Source organism: Maylandia zebra, linkage group LG3 (assembly GCF_041146795.1).
Source record: "Maylandia zebra isolate NMK-2024a linkage group LG3, Mzebra_GT3a, whole genome shotgun sequence".
NCBI classification, from domain to species: Eukaryota; Metazoa; Chordata; class Actinopteri; order Cichliformes; family Cichlidae; genus Maylandia; species Maylandia zebra.
The window spans coordinates 58,156,440-58,180,257 of NC_135169.1; the positions used below are offsets into that span (position 1 = coordinate 58,156,440).

General features: G+C 43.2%; 2 protein-coding genes across 2 annotated transcripts in view; one reads left to right on the plus strand and one right to left on the minus strand.

The window, feature by feature from the left end:
• LOC112432616 (protein NLRC3) overlaps positions 1-16,745 on the plus strand; it is a 32,297-nt gene extending 15,552 nt beyond the window's left edge. Inside the window, exon 9 of the mRNA XM_024801126.2 lies at positions 15,891-16,745. Coding sequence (XP_024656894.2) covers positions 15,891-15,894 — 4 coding nt within the window. The 3' untranslated portion in view covers positions 15,895-16,745. The remainder of the gene's footprint in view (positions 1-15,890) is intronic.
• On the minus strand, positions 1,778-4,756 carry LOC143416850 (uncharacterized). Its single transcript, XM_076882518.1, has 2 exons — positions 2,752-4,756; positions 1,778-2,279 (listed from the first exon to the last, which is right to left on the minus strand). Exon 1 carries the CDS (start codon positions 4,711-4,713, stop codon positions 3,136-3,138), a length of 1,578 nt encoding a protein of 525 aa, XP_076738633.1. The 5' UTR covers positions 4,714-4,756; the 3' UTR covers positions 1,778-2,279; positions 2,752-3,135.
• Positions 16,746-23,818: the final 7,073 nt, after the last annotated feature.

Sequence of the window (23,818 nt, forward strand, 5' to 3'; positions counted from 1 at the left end):
AATGAGGATGATGAAGATCTGATGATAGCAGATAAAAACAGGCTGCAGAGACTTTGAGCCATACAGGGCACACAGTGTGTGTACAGAACAGCTGAAGTCATTATGGAGGCCTCACTGGGATATGGAAGCATCACAGTACAGCTTCAGTGAAGCATTAAAGTCTCTGATATGAGATGAGAAATGAAGCAGCCAGAGCTTTTTCATGAGTGGAAATCCACTGTGACTGTGAGCTGCTGCTACAGCCTCCAGATTAGCCAGCAGCTCATCCTGCTCAACATTTCCTCACCAACTTTAATGGAAGTGTGATGTTTTCAGCTGGAGTGATAGTCAGGGTGGCCTCCCTATCCTCTTCTTCTCCTCTTCCTCTTTCATTTGTAAAGCCACTTCTGCTGCTTTCATTCATTTGGAAGTCCTGTAGCTGAGTTTGGGAGAGACTAACAGCCTCGGCAGCAGAGGGGAGAAAGGCTGTAACTGTTGGGTCTGTGTTTCCACAAGCCCCGCTAATTCTAGAGACTTATTCATCATGAAGAAAACAAGACAGTCGATCGATCCATTACTTGCGCAAGGGAGGCCTCCTCTGTGTCCAGCACGACAATGACCCCAATGGTGGCCTCCTCTCGCTGCCTTTTATTGACAATCTTCAAACAATAGTTTACAAAACACCTCCCCCTGCAACCCCCCTTTGGTTACATAGACAAGGCACTGTATGTAAGTGTGTGTGTGTGTGTGTGTGTGTGTGTGTGTGTGTGTGTGTGTGTGTGTGTTACCTCCTGCTGACCAAAGGGTCATAAACCCAGGAAGTTTACATCAAAAGAAACAGATCTTCCAGATAGGATGTATCTACAATAAAACCTCCCCCAGCACAGAGTGGCTGGAAAGGTGGTCAGGATCAAAGGGATGGCTTTGATCCTACTGCTTAAACTAAGACTGTACAAATTTAAGAAACACAATGGCAACATTCAACAATTAGACTTAACATTTCCCTCCTTTTTGTCATTGTTCTTAAATTTCAACTTATGCACCCTTTGTTTGGACAGTGTCAGTATAGATTTCATTCATACACAGTAAACTACATCCTATACATAAGCAAATCAGTATCAACAGTCCAAAAACAGGAATTAATTTTTTCAAAAGAAGATGCCACCAAGGACCAGACGGTAACCAAGCTATCCAGCCTTGTGGCGGATCTACTCCTGTCGTGCAATTCATTATGTATTTCTTCAAGTAAACAACTGAATGTCAAAGGTCAAACAAGAAGAATCATCATTCTCAAAAATCATATGTCACTACAATCCAACTGTATACAGACATAGGTATTTAAACGCATCAGTTGACTTTATTGTTTGTCCATATGGCTCTCAGCTAACTTCAAAGCTGCAGCCTGGTCAACACCCTTCTTTATGACTCCTATCAACCCCCCAAATCTTTTCACTGTAGGCATCCTGTGGGGGTTAGAGTCAACTGGTGAATTATCTGCATTTACAACTCTTCTCCTGTCCTGTTGTCACCACAGAAAAAGCTTTGTAAAGGAAATTGGATCAAGCTGTTTTGAACTTCTTGGCTCGAAACCTCAAGTGTTCATGATGTAATGTAGACAAAAGGCTTCTCTGTTTACATCCTTCTTGCAGAAGATAAAAGAATAGGTGATGTTGCCATGTTCCATGGTTGATCTCCAACTTGGGCTAATCCATTGTCCTTCATACACATAGGCAATTGGCCTGTTTCCAGTTCGTTTAGCTGTTCAATGTCCTGCAGCAAGTCATATTCTTTGAGTCAGATGTAACCAGTATGTAACAAAATATATAAACAATGGGCAAATCAGAAGATTTCAGGAACGACAGGAGCCCAGAGGATGGGTAACCACAATGAAAACACAACTGCAAATGATGAAGCAATAGTTCAACTGTATTTGAAATTTGTGCACTGTATTGCCTTTACAATAACAACCAAAATTGTGTGTGCGCGCACAGATACCCAAAATAAAAAAGAAAAGAATGTTAGACCCGGGTCTTTTAAAGTGTCAATAGGATCCAGATCAGGCCTGTTTGGTGATCTGGTGAGTTATTGGTGTGAGTTCAGTCCACGATCGATGTATGGTTCGCACTGTTTTGTCCTACCACAGTTCAGGCAACCAGACTTCAAGATTCAATTCCAAATGGGCTGTGGCTCGCCATCCATTGCAATGGAAAATTATTCCTCTTCTGCGGATTTCCACAAAGTCTGTAATCCAATGTTCTCCGAGGAGTCTCGGCTCCTTTCTCCAACTCAAAAAACCTGACCTAAGAGTGAGGTCAGAATTACTTCAAATGAACACGGTTCACACTTAACTAACACTTCTGTTTAAAGTATAAATCATGAACAAAATGTGTTTCAATTTCTAATGTTGTACAACTAATCAAATTCTAAACGTTTTCATTACATGGCAATGTAGCTATCACCAATCATTAAAGCAATTCACGCTGCTCATTAAAAGCAGCAAACTCAATATACTCTGCTCACGGTCAAGTAACAACAGTGATGAATAAAAGTAACACAATAAAACATTTCAATACAACAGATAGACATACTGTTTTTTCCTTAACCTAACAACAGCTAATAAGTTCTCAACTAACGCTTAACAACGGGAGTGAGCGTTTAGCACACTCGCTAGCTACTTGCATAGTACCGTCACCATTAGCGTTTGTTTTTTGAAGCGAACAACATTAACATTTCAGGATGCCGATCAGCGGCTATAACAGTTTCGTTACTCACCAGTGCAAAGCACTTCGTATTCATAAAACTAGCTTCGGCTATCCAAATCTGGCGGCTAATCAAGCAGACACCAACAGCTTCGCTGTTTCAACAGCTACCACGTTTTCCCCACAGGTACTGCTATGGCGCGTGTGGTCTAAGCAGCCTTAGCAGCGCAACCAAACATGAAAAACAAGGCGGGACAAACAATCCCATTGGTTGGACTGCATTTGTATCCAGGTCAAAAAATAACCTTTGAGAAACAAAATAAATAAATAAATAACACAAATAATGCAATTCCATACAAAATAATTTGGATTTTTTCTTTAGAGTCTCTCTCCAATCATGAGTGCTTTTAACTGAACAAAATAAAACACCTTTAATAATAATTACAATAAACAGTCTCTAATTCCATCTGTTTGCCACTGGGCTACACTCTCCCCTCCTAAATTCATGCAAGTCCCTTTGCATGGGAGATGGCTGTGACCTCACCACTTGAGAGAGTGGCTCCTGGTAAGTTCCAACCTCCTTACTCTCTTGCAAAGCATCAGTAAAAGCTAAGCTCAAGCCTTGGAATAAGGATTGCACAATAGATATCAGTGGATTACCCAACTGGGTGTACTGCAGTCTTTCTGGCGGACCTCTATTCCTCACTGAACGTCGAAGAGTGTCCGTTTTATCACCTTCCACGCTCTGTTGTGAATCTTCTTTGTTAAAGGCCTCAGGCTCACTGTCAGAGTCTTCTCTGCTTAGAAGAACATCTCCCTGAAAGGTGGATGTGTCTGCTAAGTCATTTCCACTTCCAGGTACATCAGCAGCTGAGCGTTTTTCACTCACGGCATCCAAGGCAGTATCCTCCAAAATGATTTCTGCATTTCCATGAGACAAGTCTTCTCTGACTACCGTATCATTAACAGCTAAGCAGTCTTCAGTTAAATTTATCTGTGCTGCCTCACCATCATCGGTGTCAGGGGATGATTTTGGAATCTCGTACAATGTGGTGAATCGAATGGTTTCTCTGGGACGCCTCTCACGAAACCAAACGGTATCCTCCTCTGTCTCAGAAGGTTCAGTCTCATCATACTGTTTAGCTGATTGCCGTGTTACAGGCTTGCGTGTGGAGTTTGTCATAACAGGCTTCTCCTTAGTGGGTGTGACAAAACCACAAGGGAGTAGGAGATCTCGATGGACAGTTCGCCAAGGAGCGTCTCTGTTCTCAGGTTTTATTGTGTAAACTGGGAGATCTCCCGCCTGCTTTACCACCACATAAACATCTGACTCCCACTTATCAGCAAGCTTATGTTTCCCTCTTAGGCGTACAGCACGCACTAAAACTCTGTCTCCTTCTTCCAATTTAGAAGCGGTTACACGCAAGTCAAATCTGGTCTTATTCTTGTCAGCAATTTTTGCTGCGTTTTGTGCCGCGATCCTGTAACTCTCTTCCAGACGTGACTTTAAACTTTGCACATATTGCGAATGTGACTTGTAGCCGTCGTCTCTGAGGGGAAGACCAAAAGCCAGGTCAATGGGCAATCTGGGTTTACGGCCATACATTAATTCATAAGGTGAGTACCCTGTAACGTCGTTCTTTGTACAATTGTACGCATGAACCAATGGTTTCACAAAGCTATGCCACTGTGATTTGTCCTTGTTTTCCAATGTGCCAAGCATGCTCAACAGCGTCCTATTAAAACGCTCTACAGGGTTTCCCCTAGGATGGTAGGGCGTAGTACGAATCTTGTGAACACCCAGGATGTTGCATAGTTCTTTGATGATGTGTGACTCAAAGTCAGGCCCTTGGTCACTATGCAAACGTTCAGGAATGCCGTAATGGACAATGAAATTATCCCACAGGCACTTGGCAACTGTTTGAGCTTTCTGATTGTGAGTTGGGACGGCAATGGCATACTTAGTAAAGTGGTCTGTAAGTACGAGGACGTCCTTAATATTGCTCCTATCAGGCTCAATGGACAAAAAGTCCATACAAACAAGCTCAAGAGGTCTGGTGGACTTTATGGTGACCAAAGGAGCAGCTTTTTCAGGAAAGGATTTTCTCAGAACACAGCGATCACAGGTTTTAACCTTTTTCTCAACATCTGCAGCCATCCTTGGCCAGTAAAACCTTGTTCTCACCAGGTCGAGAGTGCGTTCAATCCCTAAGTGGCCCATATCATCATGGAGGCTATGGAGGACTGTGTCTCGAAACTGCTCTGGAAGAACAAGTTGCCAGGTTACACAACCTCCATCTTGTCGTGTTCGGTACAGTATTTGATTGTGTAGCTCAAGGCGACTGAATTCTCTGATTAGTAAGGGAATATCGGGCAGTTGCTTTCTAACGGTGGGTGGAACCTTGTCCCCAGTCTCGAGTTGAGCTATAATTTCCCTCAAACACGGGTCAGCTCGTTGTTCTGCCCTTAGCTGCTCTACTGGCATATGGGGAATAACTGGTAACCCACCACACTGATCTTCATTCACAAACTCATCTGGTATAGCAGATACAGACATGGCCAAAGAGTCTACCAGGGTGAAAGCACAATCCATCTCTTTGTTTTCACTTGGGCTACAGCCAATGAGGTGCCTCTCACAGATAGCTGGGACCACGTCTGGGCCAAGAGTGACTCCTTGACCAGACAGATGTGTTTCAGTGAACCGCTGTATACGTTCCTGCTCTTTTTGTGAAACGGTGTCATTGAGCAGTTCTCCATGTGGTCGTCTTGAAAGACCGTCTGCATCAGAATTTAACTTTCCAGCTCTGTACTGAAGCTGGAAGTTAAACGTGGAGAGTGCTGCTAGCCAACGATAGCTCATTGCATCCAACTTGGCTGTAGACAGAACATATGTTAAGGGATTGCTGTCAGTTACAACCATGAATTGGCTACCATAGAGGTAATCAGAAAATTTTTCTGTAACTGCCCACTTGAGAGCTAAAAACTCTAGTTTGTGGGCAGGGTAGCGAGACTCACTCTTGGACAAACCTCGGCTAGCATATGCTATTACTCTCATCTGCCCCTCCTGCTCCTGATACAAAGCAGCACCCAACCCCATAGTGCTGGCATCCGTATGGAGAGTGTAGGGCAACTTGGGGTCAGCAAAACCCAAGATCGGAGCAGTAGTTAGCTTTTCAATGATCGCTCGGAAAGCTTGTTCACACTCTGGAGTCCATCGCTCACCAAAGGGTTTTTTCGGATCATGATACTGAGGAGTGTTAGCTTTGGGCTTGGTACCTTTGCGAAGGGGTGGGTAACCTGAGGTCAGATTGGTGAGGGGCTTCACTAGGTTAGAATAGCTTTTAATGAAGCGTCTGTAATACCCTGCAAAACCAAGAAAAGACCTCAGTTCTTTCAGATCAGTAGGCACTGGCCAAGTTTGCAGAGCCTTCACTTTTTCAGGGTCAGTCTCCACCCCATTACGAGACACAACATGTCCCAAGTACCTCACTGATGTCTGAAAAAATTTACATTTCTCAGGGGATAATTTCAACCCGTACTCTTTCAGACGGTTGAGAACTTTGATCAGTCGGGTCTCATGTTCTTCCAGCGTTTTAGAGAAAACAATGATGTCATCAAGGAAGACAAGAACCTCCTTCAGGTTCATATCCCCCATGCATTTCTCCATGAGACGCTGAAATGTGCTTGGAGCGTTCGTAATGCCCTGCGGCATACGGTTAAACTCCCAAAATCCAATGGGACAAACGAAAGCTGTCTTCGGTTTGTCAGCCTCTTCAACCTCAATCTGGTAGTAACCAGATTTTAAGTCGAGGACAGAAAACCACTGGGAACCAGTCAGCGTGGAGAAAGTCTCCTCCAAGTTTGGGAGTGCATAAGCATCCTTCACTGTTTGCAGATTGAGCTTCCTGTAATCAACACAGAGACGCACATCCCCATTCTTCTTCCTCACCACCACTATGGGAGAAGAGAAGGGTGATGTGGACTCCCTGATCACACCTGCCTGTTGAAGTTCTAGCAAGTGCTTTCGGACAGCTTCCAGATCATTTGGGTGTATGGGGCGTGCCCTGTGCTTAAATGGAGTCTCATCAGATAGCTTGATTTGGTGTTTTACCTGATTAGTTCTCCCAAAGTCAATGTCATTTTGCGCGAAGACCTCCGGCATATTGGCAAATTTTTGTGTTACTCTCTCTCTCCACTCAGCACTTATGGGTGAGTCCTCGAAGTTGAAGTTGAGGCCTAGCTTCTGCTTGGTGCTAGAATCTGGTGTCACCACACAATGCTCATGTGAGAGAACACGATGAAATGCACTGATTTCCCCAATCACACACTTCTGGGGAATAACAACATCATGATCCAGCTCATTAGTCATTACGACTGGCACTTTATATGGCGCTTTCTGGGGCAAGTCAATGAGGCAAGGTTTAACTAACACCCCACCTGGCAGTGCTGACAAGGAGGGATGTTCTAAGAGGACAGATTTCTCAGTGGTATGACTGTTTACATCAATGAACCCCTCTAACACTACGGTTTGTCCTGCTGGAACTAGCTGGGGGTCTTTTCCGAGCGAGGTGACCAGACCAAGGCGGTTATCCTTGCACTGCCTGTGTCGCAGCCCCAAAATCTTTAGCACTGCTTTGTAACCATATTGTGATGGTTCATACTCTTCAGGACAGGTATCACGATGGAGTTCGTAAAGTAGATCTAGTGTGTTAGTACCTATCAAAACTAGTGGCTGGGGGACTGTACGAACATCTGGAACCACCAATGCTAGTGTGGGGACTTCAACCTCAGCACCTAAAAACTCTTTGGGGAATACAACATTAATCTCAATGTAGCCTAGATAAGGCACAGATTGGCCATTGGCTCCTTCAACCTCCAAAAGCTCAAAGAGAGGCCGGATCTCATGTTGTGACAGGTTCTGATTGTAAAACGACTGGGGAACAGTGGTGACTTGAGAGCCTGTATCCATTAAGCAGCTAACACAATTGCCCTCTATTTGAACCTGTGCTGTAGTTTTTGCCCCTATTAAACCTTTGGGTAATTTGAAATTACCACGCTCAGCATTCAATGTTAACATGGCACCCTTCTTAGTGGTCACTTTAGGCTTCTTATCAGCGGGACGTGTTTGACCCGTTGCAGTCCCCATCTGTCCCACGACAGGGACTGAATTCAGTTTAACGAAGGTGTGTTTCGGTGTTGGCTTTCCCATAACTGCTGACGGATTCTCAGTTCCTTTCTTTTAGCAGCTACCAGGGCAGGATTTGGATCTGACTCACAGGTGGCCACAATATGACCATCCTCCCCACAACGGAAACAGTACCACGGTTTTGGCTTTACAGTTAAAGCGCTGTGTGGAGGGGGCCCTGGTTCAGTCTTTGCGTGGTCAGGTTTTTTAGTTTCATCTTTCTGCATGTGTTCTTTCTTAGAAGCAGTGGGTTTTCTTTGTTTCATGAGTGCTGTCAATTGACTCTTCAAGTCAGCAACTTGCTTCTTTAACTTACTTAGGTCACTTGATTCAGATTCAGCTTGTGTTTCGCTTGTTTCCTGAACACTCTGTCTATGGGAGACAACCTTAGGTTTGGTAGTACCAAGGTGCCGTTTCATTCTACTAGTTTTTGTTTCTTGCCTACTTTCTGCAGTACGCAGCAGCAACAAAAGCTCAGCGAGTGATGGGGGTTGTCGATCCTTAAGTTCTAGCTGCAAGACAGCAAGCAAGTCATGATTCCAACAACCCCTGTAAAATTGTTTCAGGAGGTGTTTGTCGACCTCTTGTGGCTGTACACCTCCCCTGCGTACAGTACGGTTCAATGCCACCTGCAGGCGATGCAGGTAAGCTGAGGGTTTTTCTCCAGGATCTTGCAACGTGTTCATGAACCTCACCAACAATTCCTCCCCATCCTCAACTGTGCCAAAGGCAGATTCCAATAATTGCAGGTAGGTAGATGGTGGCGCTTCAGGTCCAAGATGTCGAACTACATCTGAAGCAGGAATGAGGAGGCTCTCGAGAATTTTATGAGTCTTCTCCAAGTCAGAAACAGAAGTGTCCTCCATCATTAAATCAACATGAGAGCGCCAAGTATCATAATCAGCTTCATTATATGGCCGGGGAATCTTCCCAGAAAAAGCTCTCAGTCTCAAGGTGGAATGGGTACGTGACATCTTATCATCACTCTTTACAATGTGTTCAACCACAATTCTCTGTACGTCTGGTGGGTTAAGCTCACCAGGATTTACAGTCAGGGATCTCTTGGTTCCAGAGCTTAAAGTCGGTGTGCGATATTCATCATCAGCGTGGCCAAGCTTAGGACAGACTGAAATACCAGCTGATTCAATAAAAGTAGCAGGGGTCTGGCTGGGCCTGTCAGTATGATCAACTTCCTCTATTTCAACCTCAGTACTGAGTGCAACACTTTCTTCGGCGACACCCACAGACTTTTCAATTTTTGTCATCACCTCTCTCAGTACCTCTTCAAAATCTTTCCCACTTAGCTTGGCTATTCCTCGCAATTCACTCAGGTAAGTATCTGTGACACTCCCCCCAACTCTCTGGGAATAAACATCTGTCAAAGCATGTACAGAAAATACTACATCAGGATTGGCAGCTGAGGGGTGGACATAGGGCAACAAAGGTCCTAATGTTTGCACTGCTACTCCTGAGTTATACTCCACTATCTGATCCTTGTTGAATTCAGATACTTGATCATCAATGGTGAGGACCCTACTAATAGAGCCGTACTGCTTTAAGAACTCAAAAATCTCTTCATCCTTTTCTGATCCTGTTACCCCACGCACTATGACAGCATTTGGGACCTTAATACCTAATTTTTCAACAAAATCCATCTTTTGGTGCGACAGACGGTCTTACCAAAAGCTCAATCACACAAAATATGCTTCACTATCGTCACCCATTAATTCAAGGCTCCTGGCTGGCTCGCCACTTTTACACTGTAACCAGTATGTAACAAAATATATAAACAATGGGCAAATCAGAAGATTTCAGGAACGACAGGAGCCCAGAGGATGGGTAACCACAATGAAAACACAACTGCAAATGATGAAGCAATAGTTCAACTGTATTTGAAATTTGTGCACTGTATTGCCTTTACAATAACAACCAAAATTGTGTGTGCGCGCACAGATACCCAAAATAAAAAAGAAAAGAATGTTAGACCCGGGTCTTTTAAAGTGTCAATAGGATCCAGATCAGGCCTGTTTGGTGATCTGGTGAGTTATTGGTGTGAGTTCAGTCCACGATCGATGTATGGTTCGCACTGTTTTGTCCTACCACAGTTCAGGCAACCAGACTTCAAGATTCAATTCCAAATGGGCTGTGGCTCGCCATCCATTGCAATGGAAAATTATTCCTCTTCTGCGGATTTCCACAAAGTCTGTAATCCAATGTTCTCCGAGGAGTCTCGGCTCCTTTCTCCAACTCAAAAAACCTGACCTAAGAGTGAGGTCAGAATTACTTCAAATGAACACGGTTCACACTTAACTAACACTTCTGTTTAAAGTATAAATCATGAACAAAATGTGTTTCAATTTCTAATGTTGTACAACTAATCAAATTCTAAACGTTTTCATTACATGGCAATGTAGCTATCACCAATCATTAAAGCAATTCACACTGCTCATTAAAAGCAGCAAACTCAATATACTCTGCTCACGGTCAAGTAACAACAGTGATGAATAAAAGTAACACAATAAAACATTTCAATACAACAGATAGACATACTGTTTTTTCCTTAACCTAACAACAGCTAATAAGTTCTCAACTAACGCTTAACAACGGGAGTGAGCGTTTAGCACACTCGCTAGCTACTTGCATAGTACCGTCACCATTAGCGTTTGTTTTTTGAAGCGAACAACATTAACATTTCAGGATGCCGATCAGCGGCTATAACAGTTTCGTTACTCACCAGTGCAAAGCACTTCGTATTCATAAAACTAGCTTCGGCTATCCAAATCTGGCGGCTAATCAAGCAGACACCAACAGCTTCGCTGTTTCAACAGCTACCACGTTTTCCCCACAGGTACTGCTATGGCGCGTGTGGTCTAAGCAGCCTTAGCAGCGCAACCAAACATGAAAAACAAGGCGGGACAAACAATCCCATTGGTTGGACTGCATTTGTATCCAGGTCAAAAAATAACCTTTGAGAAACAAAATAAATAAATAAATAACACAAATAATGCAATTCCATACAAAATAATTTGGATTTTTTCTTTAGAGTCTCTCTCCAATCATGAGTGCTTTTAACTGAACAAAATAAAACACCTTTAATAATAATTACAATAAACAGTCTCTAATTCCATCTGTTTGCCACTGGGCTACACAGACGAGCAGGTCTGTCTCACCAGAGCAGTTCACCTTCCCAGCTACTGGTGAATCAACCTTCCATTCAGGTTCAGAGCAGTTGAAAAGTTGGCAGTGTTCCCGGATGTGTTGCTAAAGCAACCAGACAAACTGCCTCGCTCTCAGTGATGCTATAGGGCCACAGTCCAGAAGAATGTGTAGCCAGTGGCATCACAAGCATAACCATTGGTCTCATTCTTTATGTGAGCGGTTGTGTTCTTAAACTGCCACCAGTAGTTGTTGAAAACCCATGCTGGTACTGGGTGTGGTTTGCTCTGTTCCAGTGCGCTCCCTGTCATCCCACTCAGGGTCCACAGGCACAAGAAGATGCACAGCACATTCCCAGCCATTCTGATGAGTACCTGTGGCTCAGTTGGTTTCTTCACCGGATTGAGACGAGGGGCCCTGGAGGCTTTCCCCCCCCCCTTTGTTCCCGGTCTTCCTGCCACTTACTCCGAGCTGGCCTGGATGTGTGTCACCTTCTTGCAGTGCGCTTGATATATCCAAGTGTTCCTTCCAGCAATCTTCACTGCTGTGGTCGTCGTCAGCAGCATCCGATATGGACCTTCCCACCATGGACTGGACCAGCACTTCCTCTCCATGGCCTTATCAACATCCAATCTCCAGACTTCAGACTCTGCTCCTGCGGAGAAACAGAATCATCTGGCAGATCATTTGTTCTCATGACTACTTTACTTTTAAACATTTTCAAGCATCTAATCTGCTAATACGCTCTCTCTTCTGCTTTTCTATCATCACTACAGAAGACTGGAACTCTAAATGCTCTAACATGTGTAATCTCAAAGAGTCAGACCATTCTCTGTTGGAGTAATCCTCATGTACTTATTCTATACAGTCTAACCATGTCCTGCCTGTCTTCCTAAATCTTAACTTTACTATTCCATTAGTTCTCTCTGCCTGCAAAAGTTTTTTTTTTTTTTAAAAGTATTTAATAATCCTAGAATGAGTATAACGACTGCTCATTTCCCTCCTGTTTGAGACATGGCAAAGCCAATGGCTCAAAATAGCAGCAGTCTTATACAAATTATCAGGCAGTACTGGTTTATCACACAGATAAAAAATCATCCTGCAAGCTTGCTCCCTCTGTAAGTCACAACTGTTTTCCTGCTGTAGGTGAGTGGGCCTGCATGTCTGCTGATGCTGTACTGATAAAAGGTTAACACCATGTTTAACTACAGCTGCTTCTTTTGTGATCTTATCTGCAAAAACTTTCCCTAATGCAACTGGATCTTTCCCTCACATGTGTGCTGCACATTTACAAACGGCAATTCTACTGGTTAATAACACTGCCTCCAGCAGATTTTGCAAGAGTTTGGTGTGTTCTGCAGGTTTCCCTGTAGAGGTTGTCACACCTCGTCTCACTCACTGCACTACAAAGAAATGTACAGTAGCAAATGTATACTGCCTATCAGTGTATATTGTCTCTCTACAGCTTTACACACTTCCGTTAAAGCTAGCATCTCTGCTGCTCAAGCAAATATGAAACATGCTAGTTGTCCTACATAGATAACTCTCTCTCACTGTCTGCTACAGTAAAACGTGTTCTAGTCTGTCCCTCTGCTGTTGTAAAACTCAAACCATCAGCAAACCAAACCTTTCCCTCAACGAGTGGCACATCTATTAAGTCATCCCTCAGCTTACACTTCTTCTCCTCGCGCTCTCTACACTCATGAGAAGTGCCCTCCTCCGTTGGCAAAAAGGGTTGGACAGATTCAGAATTGTGCACCACTTTATGGTAATATGTGTGGTTGTGAGAGTAACATTAAAGACAAGTGTCTTGTAGGTGTCAGAAATGTAAGTTTAGTCTGCAGTAGTAGACATCTACCTCGTGTGGAACTAACAATGTCAAAAGGTGAAATAAACTATTGAAACATTGTACAGCTTAAACTGCTGCACATACTGATCTCACGCATGGAGGTAAAGCACGAGCAACTAGAGCTAATCTTTTAGGATAGTAAGTTACTGGCTTCACTTGTGGAAAAAGTGCTGTTAGTTATTTTACAGTCACCTGGCATTTGTGCTGTTCACAGAACCACAAGTCCATCGCTGGACCTCCTCTGCGCTGTCACTTTCTGGAGCTTGGCACGCTCCCTCAGGTTCCATTTTCCAACGCTGCTGAAGATTTAACCCTAGAACACTATCGCTATAAATAGTAACACGATCACTAATGCCGGGTGATTTTTACCCGATATAATATAACCAATGAAAAGTAATCAAATATATCAAAATATGACAACACATGACAAATTAGAGTGGTCTTCTTTTACTTTCAACTGTGCCATGTCTAACAAAATGAAAAATAAAACTCCTAAAACAAAATAATGACTCTGGAAAGCTGGTCTTTGGTCCACCCATTCCTGGGACATTTGAGACTTCCCTGGTGATGGCACAGGCTCCTCGACACGCAAACAGCTTAGTTGTCTTCCTTAACGTCAACGTCGAAACTCTTTCATCTTATTTAAGATTTGCTGTGCAAAGTCTCCTCGTGACGATCCTTTGGAAGACCAGTAACACAGCTCTCTGTGCTGAAGGTGATCTCCGATCCTCCTGAAAACTCTCTCCTGGCCTCAGCTTGCATCTTGTGGACGATCCTCTCAGTCACTCCTTCTCGTCATGGCACCTCACGATATCTACAAATTAAAAAATGACACTCCTCTCGCCACACGGCTTTCGCCATGTGTCAACTCCCCAATGAGACATGTACAAGAGTGTTGCACAGTCTCCCTAAAACAATCTCCAAGGTTTGTCCCTTGGAGCAGCTTCACTCCAAGCTGTAACCCTGTGTAAAAACATTAGTCAGCATTGAAATGTTCAGCTTGTTTAGCTCCCAGCTCCTGTATCCTAGAAGACAAAGTCTTAAAATTAAAACAACTTCACATTTGCAACCAACTATAGATCATAAGAGTAATAAAGTATTCAGCATCACAGAGACAAGTATCATTGCAGGTTTATTCTAAACTCATTAAACTCCTACTTTTCCCCATAATTTGTTCCAAATTATTTAACATCTCACCGTCATTCCACATTGTAATCAGTGACGTCCCTTAAGTTTGTTACTCACCATGAGCCCAACAGTGTGGTCAGATAATGGGCCCCGATGTAACTATTCTGTAACCACTGCACATCTGTTCAATTGTCACTCGTCTGTCTGTGCTGAATCCTTTACAAGCACTCTTAAAGAAAAACAACATTAGCCAAACACAAGGTTCATCCCGGTTGTCAGGTGTCGGCCATCCAGATTCCAGAGGAGCTGTGAAAAGTCATAAAGTTAACACTCGCTGTGGAAAAAGTAACAATGGTCTCATCACAGTATGTCTCACACTGCATTCATTTCTTCCCTGTAACATTCTCTCAAAAACACAGTGTAATTTCATCATCAACATATAGCCTGTAACTACAGTTCTCTTCATACAAAATCTCAGTAATCCTGTGGTAGAGAAACATCATTAAGTTGTGTCCTGCTGTAAACCACATGATCAAATCACATGATTAACCATCTGCTGTAAAGAGAAATGTAAATGTTAGCGCTGCGCAGGTGTGTACACACTTTCTCACAGTAATCTCTGTGAGCAACACAAGGTAGTGAATGACACACACATGGTAAATTCACAGACATAGAATTTAAACTAAAAAGGTTAAATTTTCAGAGTTCACATAGTCATGTGACCCAAGTTTCCTCCTGTGGTCTCCTTCTGCTCCTGCAACAGAGACACACACAGAGACACATCCACACCTTTGTCAGGTGGGGGTTGACTTCACACAATGGTGTTAAGTCAGTCAGTCTTGTCAGCTTTTGTCAGTCAGTCAGTTTCCCATTTATTTTAAAACTCTTACTCATTCACTCAGTGATTCCTTCTTTTGCTAATTGTGGAAATTACCGTCGCATCCGTTTCCACGCTCAGCAAAACAACGTCATTTCAAAAAGAAAAATAATTTAGACTGGATTTTCTCGCTGAATCCTTTTGGACAGGAACTTGTCTCAAATAAGTGGATTTCTCCTGAGCCCATTTTAATTTTGGAGAAGCTCACTTTGCAACAGTTTTCTCGACGACGCTTCGATTCTGATCGTGCTCAAACAGAGATCATCAAACAAAACTTTCAGTGCACCATGAAAGTAACAAAATAAAAGAAAGAAAATAAAGGAAATCAAAGGAAAGAAAGGCCTTGTTTAAGTCATGACACGTGTTCTTCATGCCAGGGGGATAAATCGTCACAACCCAATTGGCAGGCTCAACTTAAATAACAAAAGACAAATCAAACAGCCAGTTTAATCTCAAACATTCATCCAATCAGCCATACACACAACATACAGCATAACCCTGTTGTCTTAGCACATAATAAGTTTTAGTTCTCATGTAACTAAATGTGTGCCATGGTAAAACTTCTTCACACACCAGAAACTCACAATCAGCTCACTCAGCTCACTCATTTAAGACCTCTCATCTATGATGCAACCATCTGTCCTCCTATAATATTCAGTCCACTAGTCTATGTATCACTTTCATCTTACTAGTGACTTGGACAAGATGACAAACAGAATCTCATGCTTAAGATGCTGTCTGGTCTTCATGAGTATCATTTATGTGTAAATGCATGTAGGGTTAGTATAGTTAATGCATTTTCAGTATGTTTTTGTGTTCTTCTCTCATCACACTTTCATTATTCTCATCACTGCTTAAAACAACACACATCTCTCTCTGTTTTTTTTTTTCTTTAACTGTACTTTTCTCCAAAACAGAAAATAGCATTACAGCTGTTTCAGACTTAGAAACACCAAACACTCTTCGTACTATCATTCATCCACACAACTATTTTATTTCTTTTTGTCCACTGGGCAGGTGACCTGCAGAATCACGTCTGCCCCAGCTGGATACCTTTCACACACACCATGACGTCAGACACACTCACGGACTGGATCAGGAGAAAAACTTTCTTCATCTTCACACTCTGTTACAGAAACACCATATGTTTTTTTTGTTTGTTTGTTTGTTTTGTGTCAGGGATGGATATGTAGTTGTAACGTTTGTGTTCACTAACTTTACTTTCTGTTTCCTACCCTGCCCAGTCTGTCTTGGACTCAATGCTTCTCCCAATGTCTCTCCATACTCAGCCTCTGCTCTCTCACGCTCTTCTCTGGCTCTACTTTCTGCTAACATTCTTGCTTCTCTCCTCTTCTGAACCTGCTCCAGCCACAACTTAGCAATTGCTAACTGCAATTCCTTCCTCTGCTTCGCTTTACCTGTTTTACCAGCTACACTTACAGCTATTCTTTCTACCAGCATTTTACACTGAACTTCCACTAATGTCCCTTCAAATCCACATTTCTTACGCCAACAACCTACATACTGCGTACTGCCTGGTAAAAATTTCTCCATAAATTTTAAATCTCCTTCTAAGGCAGACTTACACATTTTATTCTCCATTAACAATCAGCCACACTCACGCAGACCACGTCTGGCCCGCACACACACACAACATAGGCCTATCGCTTGCGTCTGCACGCACAGCTAGCGCTCTCTGTTGAAAACTCTCAAACGCCCCATATGGCGGAGAATTCAACCTTCGGACACTCTCTAACGCCCCAAATGGCGGAGATTCCGGACTCCTTCACGGCGGAGACGCCGAACCTAGGTTATCTCCACGCCCCAAATGGCGGAGAACTCTCTACGCCCCAAATGGCGGAGAAGCCTGCGTCTCTCTCATGCGGCTAGCGCGCTCCCGGACTCACGTTTAACGCACAGCCCGTAGCCGCTCTCTAAGGCCTTCTGTACTCACTGTTTGTTTACGTTCATGGGAAGAGCCTCTGGATCCCGTCAATCGTCATCCATCCCGAGGGGAGGTCAGGAGCAAACTTCCCGGCCTGGTGGCAAGCCAAAAACACCAGGGCTTTACGTCAATCATCCCAGACGTTGCGGTGGCGTCCTCTCCCTCTCCTCGGTGGATGCAATGTGTTAGGCTCCGGCTCCGAAGGACCAAATAAATGTTGGGTCTGTGTTTCCACAAACCCCGCTAATTCTAGAGACTTACAGTGGGGCAAAAAAGTATTTAGTCAGCCACCGATTGTGCAAGTTCCCCCACCTAAAATGATGACAGAGGTCAGTAATTTGCACCAGAGGTACACTTCAACTGTGAGAGACAGAATGTGAAAAATAAATCCATGAATCCACATGGTAGGATTTGTAAAGAATTTATTCGTAAATCAGGGTGGAAAATAAGTATTTGGTCAATAACAAAAATACAACTCAATACTTTGTAACATAACCTTTGTTGGCAATAACAGAGGTCAAATGTTTACTATAGGTCTTTACCAGGTTTGCACACACAGTAGCTGGTATTTTGGCCCATTCCTCCATGCAGATCTTCTCGAGAGCAGTGATGTTTTGGGGCTGTCGCCGAGCAACACGGACTTTCAACTCCCGCCACAGATTTTCTATGGGGTTGAGGTTTGGAGACTGGCTAGGCCACTCCAGGACTTTCAAATGCTTCTTACGGAGCCACTCCTTTGTTGCCCGGGCGGTGTGTTTTGGATCATTGTCATGTTGGAAGACCCAGCCTCGTTTCATCTTCAAAGTTCTCACTGATGGAAGGAGGTTTTGGCTCAAAATCTCACGATACATGGCCCCATTCATTCTGTCCTTAACACGGATCAGTCGTCCTGTCCCCTTGGCAGAAAAACAGCCCCATAGCATGATGTTTCCACCCCCATGCTTCACAGTAGGTATGGTGTTCTTGGGATGCAACTCAGTATTCTTCGTCCTCCAAACACGACGAGTTGAGTTTATACCAAAAAGTTCTACTTTGGTTTCATCTGACCACATGACATTCTCCCAATCCTCTGCTGTATCATCCATGTGCTCTCTGGCAAACTTCAGACGGGCCTGGACATGCACTGGCTTCAGCAGCGGAACACGTCTGGCACTGCGGGATTTGATTCCCTGCCGTTGTAGTGTTTTACTGATGGTGACCTTTGTTACTTTGGTCCCAGCTCTCTGCAGGTCATTCACCAGGTCCCCCCGTGTGGTTCTGGGATCTTTGCTCACCGTTCTCATGATCATTTTGACCCCACGGGATGAGATCTTGCGTGGAGCCCCAGATCGTGGGAGATCATCAGTGGTCTTGTATGTCTTCCATTTTCTGATGATTGCTCCCACAGTTGATTTTTTCACACCAAGCTGCTTGCCTATTGTAGATTCACTCTTCCCAGTCTGGTGCAGGTCTACAATACTTTTCCTGTTGTCCTTCGAAAGCTCTTTGGTCTTGCCCATGGCGGAGTTTGGAGTCTGACTGTTTGAGGCTGTGGACAGGTGTCTTTTATACAGATGATGAGTTCAAACAGGTGCCATTCATACAGGTAACGAGTGGGGGACAGAAAAGCGTCTTAATTCAATTCAATTCAATTCAATTCAATTTTATTTATATAGCGCCAAATCACAACAAAAGTCGCCTCAAGGCGCTTCATAGATACAGAGAAAAACCCAACAATCATATGACCCCCTATGAGCAAGCACTTTGGCGACAGTGGGAAGGAAAAACTCCCTTTTAACAGGAAGAAACCTCCGGCAGAACCAGGCTCAGGGAGGGGCGGCCATCTGCTGCGACCGGTTGGGGTGAGAGAAGGAAGACAGGATAAAGACATGCTGTGGAAGAGAGACAGAGGTTAATAACAGATATGATTCAATGCAGAGAGGTCTATTAACACATAGTGAGTGAGAAAGGTGACTGGAAAGGAAAAACTCAATGCATCATGGGAATCCCCCGGCAGCCTACATCTATTGCAGCATAACAAAGGGAGGATTCAGGGTCACCTGGTCCAGCCCTAACTATATGCTTTAGAAAAAAGGAAAGTTTTAAGCCTAATCTTAAAAGTAGAGATAGTGTCTGTCTCCCGAATCCAAACTGGAAGCTGGTTCCACAGAAGAGGGGCCTGAAAACTGAAGGCTCTCCCTCCCATTCTACTTTTAAATACTCTAGGAACAACAAGTAGGCCTGCAGAGCGAGAGCGGAGCGCTCTAATAGGGTGATATGGTACTACAAGGTCATTAAGATAAGATGGGGCCTGATTATTTAAGACCTTGTATGTGAGGAGCAGGATTTTGAATTCAATTCTGGATTTAACAGGAAGCCAATGAAGGGAAGCCAAAACAGGAGAAATATGCTCTCTCTTTCTAGTCCCTGTCAGGACTCTTGCTGCAGCATTTTGGATTAGCTGAAGGCTTTTCAGTGAGTTTTTTGGACATCCTGATAATAATGAATTACAGTAGTCCAGCCTGGAAGTAATAAATGCATGAACTAGTTTTTCAGCGTCACTCTGAGACAGGATATTTCTAATTTTAGAGATGTTGCGCAAATGGAAGAAAGCAGTCTTACATATTTGTTTAATATGTGCGTTGAAGGACATGTCCTGGTCAAAAATGACTCCAAGGTTCCTCACAGCGTTACTGGAGGCCAAGGTAATGCCATCCAGAGTAAGAATCTGATTAGACACCATATTTCTAAGATTTTCAGGGCCGAGTACAATAACCTCAGTTTTATCTGAATTAAGAAGCAGAAAGTTAGCGGCCATCCAGGTCTTTATGTCTTTAAGACATTCCTGCAGTTTAACTAATTGGTGTGTGTTATCTGGCTTCATGGACAGATAGAGCTGGGTGTCATCTGCATAGCAGTGAAAATGTATGCTATGTCTTCTAATGATGCTGCCTAAGGGAAGCATGTATAATGTAAACAGAATTGGTCCTAGCACTGAACCCTGTGGAACTCCATAATTAACCTCAGTGTGTGAAGAGGACTCTCCATTTACATGCACGAATTGGAGTCTATTAGATAGATATGATACAAACCACTGCAGTGCAGTACCTGTAATACCTACAGCATGTTCTAATCGCTCTAATAGGATATTATGATCAACAGTATCGAACGCTGCACTGAGGTCTAGCAGGACAAGCACAGAGATGAGTCCACTGTCAGAGGCCATAAGAAGATCATTTGTAACCTTCACTAAAGCTGTTTCTGTGCTGTGCTGAGCTCTGAAACCTGACTGAAACTCTTCAAATAAACCATTCCTCTGCAGATGATCTGTTAGCTGTTTGACAACTACTCTTTCAAGGATTTTTGATATGAAAGGAAGGTTGGAGATTGGCCTATAATTAGCTAAGACTGCTGGGTCTAGAGATGGCTTTTTGAGTAAAGGTTTAACTACAGCCAGCTTGAAGGCCTGTGGTACATAGCCGATTATTAGAGATAGGTTGATCATATTTAAGATCGAAGAATTAATTAATGGCAGGACTTCTTTGAGCAGTTTTGTAGGAATGGGGTCTAAAAGACACGTTGATGGTTTGGAGGAAGTAATTATTGAAGTTAACTCAGAAAGATCAATTGGAGAAAAAGAGTCTAACTTAATATCAATGGTACTAAGAGTAGCTGTAGATAATATTACATCTGTGGGATGATTATTGGTAATTTTTTCTCTAATGATAAAAATTTTATTTGTGAAGAAGTTCATGAAGTCATTACTAGTTAACGTTAAAGGGATGGTTGGCTCAAAAGAGCTCTGACTTTTTGTCAGCCTGGCTACAGTGCTGAAGAGAAACCTAGGGTTGTTCTTATTTTCTTCAATCAGTGATGAATAGTAAGATGTTCTGGCTTTGCGGAGGGCTTTCTTATAAGGCAGCAAACTATTTCTCCAGGCTAAATGATGATCCTCTAGATTTGTGACACGCCATTTCCTCTCCAGATTACGAGTCATCTGCTTTAGGGTACGTGTTTCAGAATTATACCACGGAGTCAGGTACTTCTGATTTGAGGCCTTAGTTTTCACAGGAGCTACAGTATCCAGAGTCGTACGTAGTGAGGAGGTGAAATTATTAACAAGATAATCGACCTCTGTTGGGGTAGCGTTCAGATAGCTACTCTGCTCTGTGTTGGTACAGGGCATTGAAGATGATAACAGTGGGTGGATTATATTCTTAAACTTAGTTACAGTGCTTTCAGAAAGACATCTACTTTGATAAAGTCTACTCTTCACCGCTGTGTAATCAATTATTGTAAAAGTAAATGTTATCAGGAAATGATCAGACAGCAGAGGGTTTTCAGGAAACACTGTTAAATGTTCCGTTTCTATGCCATATGTTAAAACAAGATCTAGAGTGTGATTAAAGTGGTGGGTGGGTTCTTTTACATTTTGAGAGAAACCAATTGAGTCTAATAACAGATTAAATGCCATGTTGAGGCTGTCATTTTTAGCATCTACATGGATGTTAAAATCACCCACAATAATTATTTTATCTTTTTTTGTCTTACAGAAGACGTTACAGGTCTGTGAGAGCCAGAGATTTTCCTTGTTTGAGGTGACCAAATACTTATTTTCCACCCTGATTTACGAATAAATTCTTTACAAATCCTACCATGTGGATTCATGGATTTTTTTTTTCACATTCTGTCTCTCACAGTTGAAGTGTACCTCTGGTGCAAATTACTGACCTCTGTCATCATTTTAAGCGGGGGAACTTGCACAATCGGTGGCTGACTAAATACTTTTTTGCCCCACTGTATTCATCATGAAGAAAACAAGACAGTCGATCGATCCATTACTTGCGCAAGGGAGGCCTCGTCTGTGTCCAGCACGACAATGACCCCAATGGTGGCCTCCTCTCGCTGCCTTTTATTGACAATCTTCAAACAATAGTTTACAAAGCACCTCCCCTTGCAACCCCCCTTTGGTTACATAGACAAGGCACTGTATGTAAGTGTGTGTGTGTGTGTTATGTGTGTGTGTGTGTGTGTGTGTGTGTGTGTGTTACCTCCTGCTGACCAAAGGGTCATAAACCCAGGAAGCTTACATCAAAAGAAACAGATCTTTCAGATAGGATGTATCTACAATAAAACCTCCCCCAGCACAGAGTGGCTGGAAAGGTGGTCAGGATCAAAGGAATGGCTTTGATCCTACTGCTTAAACTAAGACTGTACAAATTTAAGAAACACAATGGCAACATTCAACAATTAGACTTAACAGTAACACCACCACTTTACTCTGTTCTACCTGTCACATCATTTTATCAGGAAACAAATATGCTCATGTTTTTACTATGTTTGTCTTGAAGATGTAAGAAGATCACATGGTGCTTTTTATTATTGTGTTGGTTTGTTTCCTGTCTCTTGGATGGAGCCAGCTGTGCGTGGCCCCTGGGCCTGTGGTCAGAGTGTGTGCTGGATAATCCGGCCCAGGATGAGGCCAAACTGACATGGGATGAAATGTCTGTCACATAATTGAGCTTTGTGAGAAATGTACGACTTTAATGTGAAACATTCAGAGTTTTTTCTCTTGTTGTGTTTGAAGCAAAGTTACAGAGGTTTGATTACAGACACAGCTGAGAGTTTGTAATCTGTCATCATTTTAAAAGGTTTACATTTCTTCAGTATATCCACATTTGCAGCTGGTACCTCAACCTCCACTTGTCCAACACAACTGCTGTCCACTGCCTCCATGACATTGTGATTTTGCTGTTGGTCTTCTGTCAGATCTTCATCAATCACTTCTGCACGGGGCACACCTTCAGACTCTGCAGCTGCATAACGAAAGCCTGTAAGATAAAATTAGACATAAGGTAAATGTACACCAATATTCCAATGACAGGTGTGTGATTCATCTGGAAGTTATGTGCGGATTAGTGTACAGTGATAGCAATTTAGTATGTTTTTAGAGGGGGGGGGTGTTGTTTACCTCCGATGGGTGCTCTTTTTCGCTTCCGTTGCGTACGCCTTGAGTGCCGGTCCGAGTCTGATACAGGTATGTCGTCATGCCCCATGTGCAGTGTTGGTGCCCAGTCTGGATTTGTTACATCCATTTCATATGCTGGTTTGCCTGCAATAATGCCAAATCATAAGCTACTCAGTCGACATGATGTGGTTCTGCAGCATCACACATTAGCATGTTTTATCTCATTATCTATGACCTCAGCACATTGAAAATAACACTAAAAGCCTTTCAAGAGTGATATGAATTAATTTAGAACTCACCGGAAAGAAAATGCCGTGAGCAAACCAACAAAAAGCTGGGGATTGCAGAGAACTCGATATCCGCTCGTCTCACCGCTGCAATCCAAGCCTGACGTCTTTGTTTAGTAATATCGGATACATGGGATCCCTCACGTTGCCTCCAGGATGGAAAACGATGAAAAGAGAGCCCGTTATCCAGCTTCTTGCCTTCACGATCGTGTGATCTAACGTTGCAACCGACAACACAACACGTACGATCCATAGCTGAAATGGTATCCTTTGGCTGGCCTACTGTCATGGCGGAAGGGGGCATGGCCCATCTCCCGTGACATCACGCTCCAAAGCCCTATAGGTGGGAAAATGTACCATGTCGACCAATCAAAAATGATATGGAAACATGACATTTGGTTGTTTAGCAAAAGGGGGAAGTTTTAGGAGTGACCGGCAAGAGAGAGCGAGTGAGCGAAAGAGAGAGAGAGTTTTGATACGTGAGAGATTTGTGACGTTTACCGTGTTTGGTCTCAAGTTAGTTTGTTGTCTTGTGTATTTAGTGTGTAGCTGTTGTTTTGTTTTGTGTGTCAGTTCTACTAGTGATCGTCACAGTTGCTGCCTTAAAGCCAACAAAGGCAGATTGCAGTGTAAACGCTGAGTGACACACCTGCTGTCAGACCTGCAGGTTTATCCCTGTGCTGTTCTCATATGTGTTAGAGTGACACAAACTATTGTTTGACACCTGATTGTTCTGTAAATAGTTTGAAATGATTATATGAAAAAC